The 13,737-nt window shown below is 36.9% G+C and overlaps 2 protein-coding genes across 5 annotated transcripts in view; both read left to right on the top strand.

The window, feature by feature from the left end:
* Window positions 1–4,467, top strand: part of LOC127862223 (uncharacterized) — a 61,400-nt gene extending 56,933 nt beyond the window's left edge. The window contains exon 12 of the mRNA XM_052401252.1: window positions 267–4,467. Coding sequence (XP_052257212.1) covers window positions 267–471 — 205 coding nt within the window. The 3' untranslated portion in view covers window positions 472–4,467. The remainder of the gene's footprint in view (window positions 1–266) is intronic.
* A 6,127-nt stretch (window positions 4,468–10,594) lies between these two features.
* LOC127862221 (jouberin-like) overlaps window positions 10,595–13,737 on the top strand; it is a 51,629-nt gene continuing 48,486 nt past the window's right edge. For 2 of the 4 annotated variants that reach the window (XM_052401249.1, XM_052401247.1), the window contains exons 1-3: window positions 10,595–10,613; window positions 12,194–12,262; window positions 12,478–12,544. In XM_052401249.1, the coding sequence (XP_052257209.1) occupies window positions 10,601–10,613; window positions 12,194–12,262; window positions 12,478–12,544 (149 nt within the window). In that variant the 5' untranslated portion in view covers window positions 10,595–10,600. The remainder of the gene's footprint in view (window positions 10,614–12,193; window positions 12,263–12,477; window positions 12,545–13,737) is intronic. The other 2 variants (XM_052401248.1, XM_052401250.1) reach the window with 2 other exon arrangements.

The following is a 13,737-nucleotide window of genomic DNA, read 5'->3' as shown; positions in this document are numbered from 1 at the left end:
TCTGTTCAGGTTTTATGCTGTTTGCTGCTCATCAGTATCTAAGGGTTGGAACTGAAACCTTTATATTTGAATCTAGTAAGAAAAAGGCCTCTCATTAAATGTAACCTTCTAAGGGACTACAAATAAGTCAAAATACATAACTAAGTGGTAAAGGGTTAAGAGTTTTAAATCACAGAAAAAACACAGAAAAGCATAAAGAAACATTAATTTCCTTCTTGAAAAATGGTGCTATGTTCCCTGATATTGAGATGTTTCTTCTTGTTTAGCTCGGAGGCAGATCTAGAGGACTTCATCAGTCACTTGTTCCACCAGGCCATGAACGAGGGGGGCGGGGCAGGAAGTGGCCCTGGGGCAGCCCCTGGTACCCAGTCCTGGCAGCCCTCGCAGCCTAACAGTTCCCGACCCTGGCCCTCACAGACTCAAACCTCTGACACTGCTGGGAAACGGCGCAAGAAAAAACGAAAGCACTGATTCTCCATGATATTAGCTGCCCTCTTTTTACTTCTGGACCTAGAAATGAGCGCTTTGTGTAAATTACCACTTGCTGATCATTTTATGTGACGTTAAATTTTTCAAAAAGCTAATTTGATGTGGATAACTGTAAGAACTGATTTTACTTATTTACTCTTTAAGAAATGAAAGTAATAATGTTTTGGAGTCTAATTTAATATGAGTTTTTTTAATATCATTGTTATAATTTAGAGGTTAGAGTCTCAGTTTTCTGCTCATTCTTACTAAAGAATTCTGTATAAATATCACGAATGAGGTGATACGTATTTTGGGCTCAGTGTAATTGGTGTAGGCTCAGTTTGATGGTCAGTCCCTATAGCATAATGGCAATTCATTCTGATATTGGCCATTGCTAAAGAAATACTGATACTGGATGTAAATACCTACTTTTTAGCTCATCTGAGCACAAAGTGCTCATAGGGAGCTTTAAGGATATCGTTATGCTCTTGGTCAGTCAGTAACTGTTGTTAGTGCATGCATAAACTTTGTCTTCAAACAACTTCCCCTCCTGAATGCCTTAGCCCAATTTTAACAAAACTCATTAGGAATGAACATTTGTTGACCCTCTTTTAAAGTTGTTCAAATGTTTCAGGTCTGTTGCATATGTAAGTAAAAATAGAGCAAAAATAGATTTACAAAATTAAAACATATCAAAATTTCTTCTCTGAAACCACAAGGGTCAGGAGTTTCTTATTTTGTATGTAACTTCTTCTAGCGGTCCTCTAGTAAGTTTGTGCAAATCAATGCCAAATGGGTTAACAATGACCACGTATTTGAGATTCACATGATTCAAGAAGGGCAGTTGTCAGTTACTGACATATGGGCCTTGTTCTGAGAAAACTGGGCATAATGCATGTGCGTAAAGTGTCATCCCAGATTAGCCTGTGCAGTTTGCACAGCGTGAGTATTTTTAATATCATTGTTATAATTGAGAGGTTAGAGTCTCAGTTTTCTGCTCATTCTTACTAAAGAATTCTGTATCCTTGAAACTAAAAATACCATAAAAGTGGAAAGTGTCGTCCCTGATTAGCCTGTGCAGACTGCGCAGGCTTATCTGGGACGACACTTTACGCACATGTTTTAAGCCCAGTTTTCTCAGAACATGGCTCATATGTATTTGCACTTAGTACTGGAAAGATGTGAGTTGGTAAACTGACTGCTTTGATATGACTAAATACAATTGAAAACAATACCCCTTCCAAATAAAAAAAACACCACAACAACACAACATCAAAAACAAAGAACATTAACAAAACAACAGTTCCTATATGTTTCATGTGAGGCCCTTGGGCCTATTTGTTAAATTAACTGGCATGGCATTGTACCGATATTATTTACGCTTGAGTTAATCTGGCTCTCTGAAATAACAAAATTTATGACTGCTTACAATCATGAAATGATTGACTTCATCATAATCATCATTATACAATATGTATTATTCTGATTAGCCAAATAATTAATGGACATTGCTTGTTCAGATGTAATTAGCCAATATTATTGGTCTGTTAATTCTTTTGTGTATTCTTATTCATGGTTGTGTCATATTTTCTCAAATATTATTTTGGTTATGGCAAAAAAAACTTTCATATGGGCAGATTGTTATATTCATTACATGTTAATATACTAAATCAATCACTCAAGAATTTTGGCTCGTGATGAAGAGTTGTTGTAATCAATGCAATACTGTATTTCAATATGTTTTTTATCACTGGAGTAATCATAATGTTGTGTCGTTTTGATGTCCCAATTATCTAAATAATCTTGATATAAAATGCATAAATAGACTGGATATTTTTCTATATATAAGCCTGACATTTAGGAATGTATGCAGTTGAATGGTAAATGGTCAACGTCTGTCTACTTTACTTTTGTCATTATAGACACTAATCCATACAGTTCATCTTTCACTGTAGTCGTACTTGCTTATTATTAATTTGACTAGCTTTAGTATAAACTACCATTGTATTCGCTTTCGATTTATCGATGTTAGATCAGACTTTGGCTATGTTTGCCATTTATTGTTTCCCACTTAAATGTTCGTCTGATAATGTGCAAATTTGTGTGTGTGTGTTTCTTTGAAACCATTTCTGGCAATTAATATGTTGCTTTTGTCAAATAGGTGTTTAACAGATAGTGACAACTGGGTAAAAACCGTCGTATCTGTAGGTACAAACAACACTCACTCTTTTATCCACCAAGGCCAGTGGTATGCAGATTCTTACAGATGAATAAGTATGTTATTTTGAAAGTCTTAAATGTGTCCACTTTGTTTGTACCTACATGAGGTTTTTTTAAATAAAATATTCAAAACAATATTCAGGAGTAAGTCATTTGACATGACCCTTATTTGAATTCATGAAAAATTACATTTTCATAAAACATTCGTATGGCAAGTGTTTAAAAACATTCACCAACTAAATAGTGATTATAATTTAAGGGTAAACTTATGCTTCTACAGTTTTAATGTTGTTCTAAGAACAGTTATTATACTCTGTACTATTAAATAGTCTTAATAGAAAATACACTGAACATATCTTCGATTTTGATTTTTTTTGCCTTAGAAAGCAAAGATATTTCTTACAGTCCCTACATGAATATGTTGAACATACTTTTCTTCTGTAGTAAAACTTTTTGTTGTTGTATTTTTGCTTTAAATGTGCTATATATTGTCAGTGAACAAATGTTTGTGTTTGTGTATCAATACAAATAATAATAAATTGTTCCAAAAATGATGACTCAATGAAAACATTGAGATATTTCCTGGAAATGACGCAAAAGTTATTTTGGGAGCTTCAAGTAGTCACTATTTGTTTGATTAAGTTATGCAGGTTGTTTTAATGCTGACGCCCTTACAACTTTTTATTCTTTCATTGGTATATTTGATAGTTGTGTAAAGATTCAGATTACTGGTTATGCGAGGGAAAATTCTTATTCATACATGTAGTAGGTATAGACGTTACATGACATTATTGAACATGACAAGGTTATTCAAAAGTACATAAGCCAACTTAGTCCATCATTAACAAGCTGTCATCTTTATTATGCCCCTCTTCGAAGAAGAGGGGGCATATTGTTTTGCACATGTCGGTCTGTCAGTCGGTCCGTCCATCAGATGGTTTCCGGATGATAACTCAAGAACGCTTAGGCCTAGGATCATGAAACTTCATAGGTACATTGATCATGACTCGCAGATGACCCCTATTGATTTTGAGGTCACAAGGTCATAGGTCAATGTCATGGTGACCCGAAATAGTAAAATGGTTTCCGGATGATAATTTAAGAACGCTTATGCCTAGGATCATGAAACTTCATAGGTACATTGATCATGACTCGCAGTTGACCCCTATTGATTTTCAGGTCACTAGGTCAAAGGTCAAGGTCACGGTGACCCGAAATAGTAAAATGGTTTCCGGATGATAACTCAAGAACGCTTATGCCTAGGATCATGAAACTTCATAGGTATATTGATTGTGACTCTCAGGTGACCTCTATTGATTTTCAGGTCACTAGGTTAAAGGTCAAGGTCAGGGTGACCCGAAATATTTAATGGTTGCCGGATGATAACTCAAGAACGCTTATGCATAGGATCATGAAATTTCATAGGTACATTGATCATGACTAGCAGATGACCCCTATTGATTTTCAGGCCACTAGGTCAAAGGTCAAGGTCATTTGAAAAAAAAGTTATGAGCTATTGTCATCACCTTGGCGTCGGTGTCCGGTTAAGTTTTGTGTTTAGGTCCACTTTTCTCATAAAGTATCAAAGCTATTGCATTCAAACTTGGTACACTTACTATCATGAGGGAAATGGGCAGGCAAAGTAAGATAACTCTGGCGTGCGTTTTCACAGAGTTATGTGCCCTTTTTATACTTAGAAAATTGAAAATTTGGTTAAGAAAAACGATACTTTTTGCGAGCCAAAAAAAAAACCTGCCTCGGATCATGGAACTTCATAGGTCAAGGTCACAGTGACTCGAAACAGTAAAATGGTTTCCGGGTGATAACTCAAGAATACTTAGGCCTAGGTTCATGAAACTTCATAGGTACATTTATCATGACTTGCAGATGACCCCTATTGATTTTCAGGTCACTAGGTCAAAGGTCAAGGTCACAGTGACAAAAAACGTATTCACACAATGACTGCCACTACAACTGACAGCCCATATGGGGGGCATGCATGTTTTACAAACAGCCCTTGTATTAAATTTTAGCAATGGTTTTGGGTTACATTGTTTTACAAACATTCATTATTTCTAGAAAAAGGTGTCATGGATGTATTGTTCATTCAGTAAAGTTGCTGTTGTCATTATTATCGTGTTGCTAATGTTTGGCATAATGTAGATGTTTTGCATATATATCAAATAAAAGTTTCAACACGTATTATGTCATCTTGAATGATGCTTTAGGAATGGTGAAGAGTGTTTCAGATTGGACTTCTTGCATTTAAAAAAAACTGGACATTGGAGACTTTGTTCAGGGTATATTTGTCGAGCATAGAGGGATTTTATAAAAACTTGTAAGAACATCACAAGATTGCGTTTGAAGTGCAAAGAGCCTGGTACAAGATGACAGTTCAAGGTCCAACATATTTAAATCAACCTGTAACACTAGTGATCTATTATCCTACTATTTACTGTATAATTGTTCGTTACACGTTGTACTAAGCATAACTTTTTTGTCCAGCATTAATGAAAAAGTGGCATTATTGATGAGTATTGCGCCCCCAAGTGTCGTGCGAAGAAACATGATCCTAAGCTAGTTCATGGAGTTCATGGATACTAAGTTAACCTTGAATCTAGTAACTACACTCTGTTTTACCATGCTTTATCTTCTGTTTCATCGATTAACTTGCGCAGTTGTTACAATAAATCCCATAGAAGTTGGCAAATGATCCAAACCAATTACCACAGTCTGTAAGTAATAACAACACACAGGTAGTCCTCGCAACAAAAAGACAATATTATACAAGCAGTTTTCTCAGACACCCCTTCTTGTGCCATGTATTAATAATTTTAAAGGATTTAAACATGATAATTTTGTCTTTACCTAATTTCTACATAGCATTTAGATTCCTCAAAAACATAGATATTAGTGAGGAGGGGCTTTTTAAGTATAAATTGTATTTACCAGTTGCAAATCCTGGACGGGTAATTATTTTTATCATTTATTACCGACTGGCTTTTTAGCTCACCTGAGCCCAACCTTTTTTGTCATTCTTTCATTGTCAGCATTAACCTTGTGAACGCTCTTGAAGGCACATTTATTGCCCAATCTGCTTTTTTTTCCCAGTGATATTTCTGTCAACTTTGCAACGGGGTCACCTGAGGTTAATAATTGGGTCACTATGTTAACTTACAGAAAAAGCTTGTGAACACTAGAAGTTGCATATCATGCCCAATTATAATGAAACTTACTCAGAACATTCATTCAAATTATACATCTGCTGAGTTCAAATATAGTTAAGGTCTTTTGAAAAACATGGCCCCTAGAGGATAGGGCACTTTTCCAGATACGGCAACCCTTGTAAGCACTCTAGATTTAACATTTTTGCCCATGAAAATTCATGAAACTTGCTAAAACTGAAACATTTAACAAAAAATATGGCCACCAGGGGTGGAAGTTTTCCTTTAAAAGCTCTGTCACAAGGAAGATACAGATGGCGTCACGACAACATCCTCTGAGAGGTGGCTGACTGGCTTGAAACAGAAAGGAAAAGGGGAACGCAGTAGTACCCAGCGACAACGTTTAATCAACTTCTTGAAGCCAGGTGAAACTGCACAGAGTCAGCCGACACAGATAACCTCAATACTCAACAGCGCAACTGGATCGAGCATGAATGTTGACCTTGACAAACTGCTGGTCTTCCCAAGTATACATGTAGTACAAACAAATCCAGGCCCGACATCGTGATGTGGTCACAGACAGGAAACAACTAAACGTGATTGAGTTGAACGTACCTTGGAAAACTAGATGTGAGGAGGCCGACAAGATATTTTAAAGCCAAGTAAACAGAGCTGCTAGAAGCGTGCAACCAAAAAGGCTGGCGTACTTGGTTGTTCCCCATAGAAGTAGGCGCTAGAGGGTTTTACGCACAATCAGCCAGATGTCAGCAGTCTGGTCTACTGACAGGGATAAACGGCGAACTATCCAGAAACTTCAGCAAGCTGCCGAGCGGTCCTTCCAGCTGGTTCTGGCTGAGGCAAGAAAAGAAAATGTGGAAAAAGTAGAGCTATTGGCATTTAAACCTGCAGCTACGGTGGCCACACCCTCCCGAGATGTCCATGATTCAGTGGCGAAACATTGACTGACGGAGGGACTCCATGCTGATGGTGAATATCAGTCTGAAATCCATAACAATCATAGTGGAGTCTACAGGAGATTCTCTTGTGTGTGCGATTGTATTAAACTATTTTGACGACTGAATTACCAGTGACTTCTAGGTAAAAACTGGATGACAACCAAGAATAGATTGGTGACGCTGAAGAGACAGATCACCACCAGGTACAGACTGGCATCGGGGAATTAGGGTCAGCAGCCCGACATGCAGTCCTGGTGATAGGACATCCACCACCCAGCTACAGAATATGGCACAGAAAGATACCCCCAGAGTCTACCGTCTACCATCATTTGGACGGACTTTATGGAATCGACAAGGACTGCCCAATAGACTACAAATGCAAAATCAGGAACAGTGACCTGATCATGTGGAAAGGTCTGCAAGAAAATACACGGTCTGTGAATACACCAAGGAAGACCGGGATGTCAACGCGTGAAGCCGCAAAGGCAGCACTTAGTTGCTTTGATTAGTGAGACGCAGGAGTACCCCAGTCAGGAGGCAACCCAGAGTACTGAGGAACTCTCCCTCTTTGAGACAACACATGATGTCTTCCGGAAACCAGAGGTGGATGAAGTGGACCCCCTTCTAGAGCTACTTGAGCTCGACCAGTCAGGAAACAATACAGGAAGCTGTTCAGGATAGACCACGCCTAGACCTGGCTTCTAGACACAAGAATGCAAGGATCAAGTGGCCCAATTCATCAGAAACAAATTATGACAGCTGCTAGACGAGGACCTGGAACATATCCTAGAAGCATCAATGCAAGGACCAGCGGACCAGAAGCTTCAAACCCTTACCACCATAGTCTACTGGGTAGCAAAGGAACGGCTAGAGGAAGCAAAGGCACGCAATAAGCTTCCGACACCCTCCAGAGGGCAAACCCGCATTGACAAACTGAGACGAGAACTCTCAGTTAAAGCTACCATACAGAGAGTTCATCGCAGGAACGTCGCGGCATATCTCAACTAAGGGACACAGTACACACTCAGCTGAAATATCTGTGGAGAGCGAAAAATACGAGGTGGAAGGCAAGGGAGCTGACCAAGAAGAGGTTGGCATTCACAGCTTACCCGTTCAAGTGTGCTCTTAAGTTTCTAGCCAAGTAGCAGTCAGGAGTAATCGAAACGCCTGTGGAAAAGGTAAAAAGATACCTCCACAAGACGCATTCCGACTCCAATAGAAACGACACTTTAGGAAGCTGTGATCGCATTGTACCAGCAGCAGTACCGGAGGCTGAACTCATTATACCAGAGCCATCACTGGGGGTAGTAAAGGACGTCATCAAGAAGGCAAGATTTGGTTCTGCTCCTGGACCTCCATCAAAAATGTACAGGATGTGCCCTCGTATGTAAAAAAAGGTTATGAAGACTCCTGAATGTGCTATGGAGGAAAAGCGAAGTACCAGCAGCCTGGTAGGAAGCAGAAAGAATTTTCACACCCAAGGAAAAGAACTCCAAGAATATCGACCAGTGCCGGACCATTTCACCTTTAAACGTGGAAGGGAAGACTTTACAAGTCAGGAGACTTACCACCTACCTCACAGCCTACAAGTATATCAACACCTCTGTACAAAAGGGAGGCGTTCCCGGTTTTTCAGGCTGTGTAGACCACACCAGTGCGATCGCTCAACTGATACGAGAAGCAAATGCAAGTAAGAGTCAGTAACAGTTGTCTGGCTCGACCTCGCCAATGCATATGGTGGGTGTACGATTGTATTCAACTATTATAGTGACACCTTTTTACACCCTTATTTCACTTTTTTTTTTAATATCATGAAACTTGATCGGAATATTCGTTCTTATGATACCTCTGCCGATTTTAGGACAATGTTTTGGTCCATTGCAAAATATGATTATCAGAGGGTGGGGAGGTATTCCTTTCATGACTATAGTAAAATCTTCAGTAAATACTGTAGGTCACATTAATCGCCAAATATTCATTTAATTTGCTCAGAAAGTTTGCCCCCATGTTAGTTCTGCTAATTTCATCATGTTTGTATGTGGTCAAAATCTAAACCACGCCATCATATAAATGAAAAGCTTGCAAACACTAGAGGTCGCATTAATTAAAACTAGGTCAGCTGTTTTACAAATGACATCTCGGCCATATCGAGTGAAAACATTTGAAATTACAGATAAAACGTTTGAACACTCAAAAAAACGCATTTATTGTGCAATCTGTATGAAACTTGGTCAGCACTCTTCTCACTACAGTACATCTGCCAAGTTCGAAAGTGAGTCACATGGACATGACACGCTTTAAATACTGATGGGTATATGGGTGAGAATTTTAAGCCAGTGTCTGGCGTACATAATCGTTGTACTAGGTCTAATATGGTAGCTCAGCCAGAATCTGATCATTTTGCTGAAAATTTTACATTTGAAGACTCTGGTCGTTTTTCCAAACCAAGAGTAGGAAGTTTTGGTTCTAAAACATTTACATATAATGGTATCTGTTTATGGAACAATCTTCCTCAAAACATCAGGGATGTACCTAAACCTAACAATTTCAAGGGTGCCATCAAGAAACAGTTTTTAGAGTCTTTATAGCTTTTTATAGTATAATTTTTATTATGAATTTTATGTTCTGTTAAAATCCTGTGATACATTTTTAAGTCTTATGATCAATAAGATGCAAGGATCTCATAATTATTCTTTAACTTATAGTATGCTACAAAGTGTGTTTATTAACTACCTATGCAGTGTGTAACTTTCTTATGCAACTTCTGTGATAATAATGAACATGTGATTATATTTATTCATTCTTAATCAGTAATATACTTTATTAAACAGTACATATTTGATACATATACATTATTATAATCTAATACATGACTGTTTCATGGTTACTGCCACCAATAACAAGGACCACAATGGAAATAAGTGAAAATCATTTTTCTCTTTTTTGTGTTATCCTTGGTATTGTGTGTGCATTCCATGGTTTGCTATGTATATTGTTGTGATAGTATATTTTATATTGTCTGCATTATGTAGTAACTATGTAATGTTCATATGTTTACCAAATAAAATCAATCAATCATTGGTTAAGTGCAAATGAAGCCTGATACATAGTCATTGTGTCTTTGATGTCCAAAGGTTCCAGTTCAAACGCAGGGCATTTGTTACACGCTTTCACACGATCCCATTGTGTGATGCATTCCACTCAGGATAATGGTGTTTTCTTTTTCAATAATGTTTTACAGAATTTGGTAAAATAAAATCTGAGATATTGAGAATTCCGCTTTCATTGGCGTTGAGAATGTTTGATACGAGTAACGGTGAGCAGGTCGTACTGGTGTCAGAAACATCCCCCCCCCAATAGATACGTTTCAATGTTTATGCGGCCCCACTTCTCGTAAGTTTTATTTAGCCATATTAATTAATGTACATAACGACCCTTTTGCAATTTTCCGTCAGATGTATGAAATGTTTGGGCATTGTATTTGAATTTTAGCTGTAATTTCGATTAAGTTTACCAGTTTATTTGTTTTGTTAGTGTTTTATCGTGTTGTGGGAAAGGTGTTTGTGTTGTTAACATACGAGTCCAGTGAAAACTCAAGCCATCAGTACAGTTTATTTACCACCTACTGCGACCACGTAACCAAACTCACATTTGTTCAAGCACCCGCAACGCAATATGATTGTGGACACATAACTGAGCGTGACAACGTCAAAAAGATTAAGTGTATTGTAACCCAATATCGACCAATCAGAGAGTCCGTTTTATTTTGCCCGGTGCTAACTGTAAACAATCATGGCGGACGAAGGTATGTGAAAAATGTAATTTAGTTCAAAAGGAATATTCAGAACAGTAACAACGATTTGGTACTTGTATTTTGGCACAATGCTGTAAAATTATATCATATTAAATACAGTGATAGTGCCTTGACTCCATTACAGCCGTTTTCTTTAAAATTGTACATTTATATCTCAGAACATGATTAAACCTGACCTGACAGAATTTTTGCCAAACAGTTTGGCAGTTATGAGTTTGTCAACCTAGAGAAGACGTGGCTTAACTAATATGTCATCTGATAACTTTTAAGTATGGCCCGAAATTTTACAATAGCTGGCTAAATCAGTTGACAGGGCACACAACTACAAATCCGAGGATTTTTGGTTTGATCCCGGTAACTTTTGTAGTGAAATAAGGTCACTTCCAACAGCCCTGCTGTTTGACTAGCTCTTTAGAGAAGTTGTTAGTGTGTCTTACCACCACTCTGGAGGTTGCATGTTCAATCCTCAATAATTCTCAGGATTTTTCACTTTAATGTTTATGAGGTAAATACGAACTGTGAATGGGTCTATAAAGTAATGGTTTTGAGGAGATCCATGTTGATCCCACTTGTGTAGTGGATTGCTCTTTGGAATTCTTTAGCGACATGGTTAGAGTGTACACCTACCACACGTCGCTTTTGAATGCCCTGTTAATGCTCAGGATTTTGTACATTACTTTTGGGGGAAAAGGTAATGAAATAATTTTTTCTCTCATTAAAGTAGAGCACTTTGTAGCTACTGGCATATGTATGTGCAATTGGTTCTGGTTAACCAGCCAACTCAGGAAAAGTTTGAGTTAGTTAACAGACTGGCAGATCAAGAAGGGCTCTGGTAGACTCTATTATTGACTTATATGTCTCAAGAGCCAAATAATCAAATCGATGGTGGAATAATTTTCTTCCATTCAGGGCCCTCAATCCATTTTAGGGGAAGCAGGTCGCTACCCTCATGAGGGGTAATTTTCGCGGCGTTTCCCTTTTGGGGGGATTTTTTTACTTACTCTCTCATTATAACATGTGTACATGTTTGCACTATATTCATTTCTTTCTTCATTATTTAGTATGTTTGACAAGATTAAATTGAAATAGAATTGAGATAAAATAATCATGAGACACATCTTAATATAAAAAAAAATCCGAAATTCGGCTGCAGATTTGATAGATTGAGGGCCCTGCCATTACTCATATTGCAGTGATCAAGATTTACGTACTGCTTTCAAGCGCCCAGTAAACTTGTGTAGCACTGATAGGTTTTGTTAAAATGTGCATACTATAATGTTATTTAATGGTTTGTAAATGTTTAAAAATAACATGTTTTTGTTTGCATTGACAACTCAAACCAACAGTGTGTGCAGTTAAAGTCTTGATAGACTGTTAGAATTAAACCTTTTATCGGACACTACCTAACAGTGAGTATGTTTAGAGATGTGCCTTGATTCAATTGGTCAGATTCAAAAGATTCAGTCTATTGAACAGGCATTTCCTTACTAAGTTAGGCATCATATCAGTCACAGCAGCGACCCATAACACGCAATATCAAATGTTAATCCACTATGTATATTTTTTGTAAGGAGCAGTTACAGAAAAGCCAAAGAAGACAAAACGGACTCCAAAAAAAGCCATGGAAGACATACCAATGTGTAAGATATATTTTAAGTCAATTTCAATATTTATATACTTCATTAACCAACATTTTGATGTTGCACTTACCTGTAAACCACATGTATGTTAAATATCGTATTTACATTATTTATACAATTATCTTACTTGTCCTAGAAGTTTGGAATATGTTCAGAAATCTATACAAGTTTCTGTTTTGCTGTCCTGGTTGCACGTTTGTGTTCATTAATTACAGCTACATTTGACAAGTCTGGTAGCAAGTTTGAGATGTTGTTGCAGCAGGCAGTGGACCAGAGTTTGAGGTAGGGATATATCTTAGATTTGAGCCCATTTCTGGGAAATCAGGGCTTAATGCATGTGTATAAAGTATCGTCCATGATAAGCCTGTCTAGTTGGCACAAACAACAATTCTTGCTAAATGCTAAAAAGAGACTTGCTTTAAATGAAAAACGTCCATCAAATCCAAAAGCGTTGTCCCTGATTAGCCAGTTCTCAGACTTATCTTCGGAACCATTAGATTCAAATGCATTAAACCCCTTTTCCCAGAGCAAGACTCATTTACAAATTTGAAGCAACTGACAGGATGTTTATATTGATGCTAAAAAAATGAACTTTGCCCCAGAATGTATTTTTCCAAAACTGGATATCAAAACGAGTCCCAATAACATGTATTTGGGGTGAGTTTTGTCTTACTTTGAGCAGCTGGTTTCCTTTCTTTCTATGACAAACTAGTAAAACGAATACTTAAGAATACTCAACATTTGTAAAATGTAATTGTAAATTTATATGACATTTTTTCACTTTCAATTTTTCAAATCAAATTTATTCATATTAAAATGAAAGAAAAGAAAATTTTATAAACATTTTTTAGTTGTTCATTTTCAGATGCTGGCTTTAATTCGTTTATTTAAATTAATATATGAAGTTATTATAGAATATACTATTCACAATTACCTGATTTGATAATTGATAATTCTTTAAAAATGAGAACCGTGAAATAAATTATTTATTACATGCTTTTCATTTTTGCTCTAAAAATTCTTTAACTCCTTTTGAGACCACCCCAATCCACCACCCAACCCATTCCCCCCCACCAAAATAGATAAAAGAAAAGAAAACAAAATGTAATGGGTCTTGTCTTAGCACAAAACACTACGTAATAATGTTGAACAATGAATGAAGACATTTAGAATTTGGATTCAGACTAGTCAGGACAGTCAAGTTTGACAGCTTATTATTATAAATGATGGATTATTACTCTCATTAAACAACACAATTGCAAATGCCAATGCTTATATAGTCATAGAAATCAATTTGTTTTTTTAATGATGATTTATTTTTTTAAATCAAGGTGTGTTGTTATTTAAGATCATTAAAAATATTCTTATATGGAACATTAAACATAACACAGCTTATATGTTTTACAGAAACTTAAATATAGAGTTTTTCATTTATCATATTTTTAAAATCAGTTGATTAGTGAACTAAATTTTCA

Source organism: Dreissena polymorpha, chromosome 16 (genome assembly GCF_020536995.1).
Source record: "Dreissena polymorpha isolate Duluth1 chromosome 16, UMN_Dpol_1.0, whole genome shotgun sequence".
In the NCBI taxonomy this organism is placed as follows: Eukaryota; Metazoa; Mollusca; class Bivalvia; order Myida; family Dreissenidae; genus Dreissena; species Dreissena polymorpha.
This window is presented reverse-complemented; position numbering and strand designations above follow the sequence as displayed.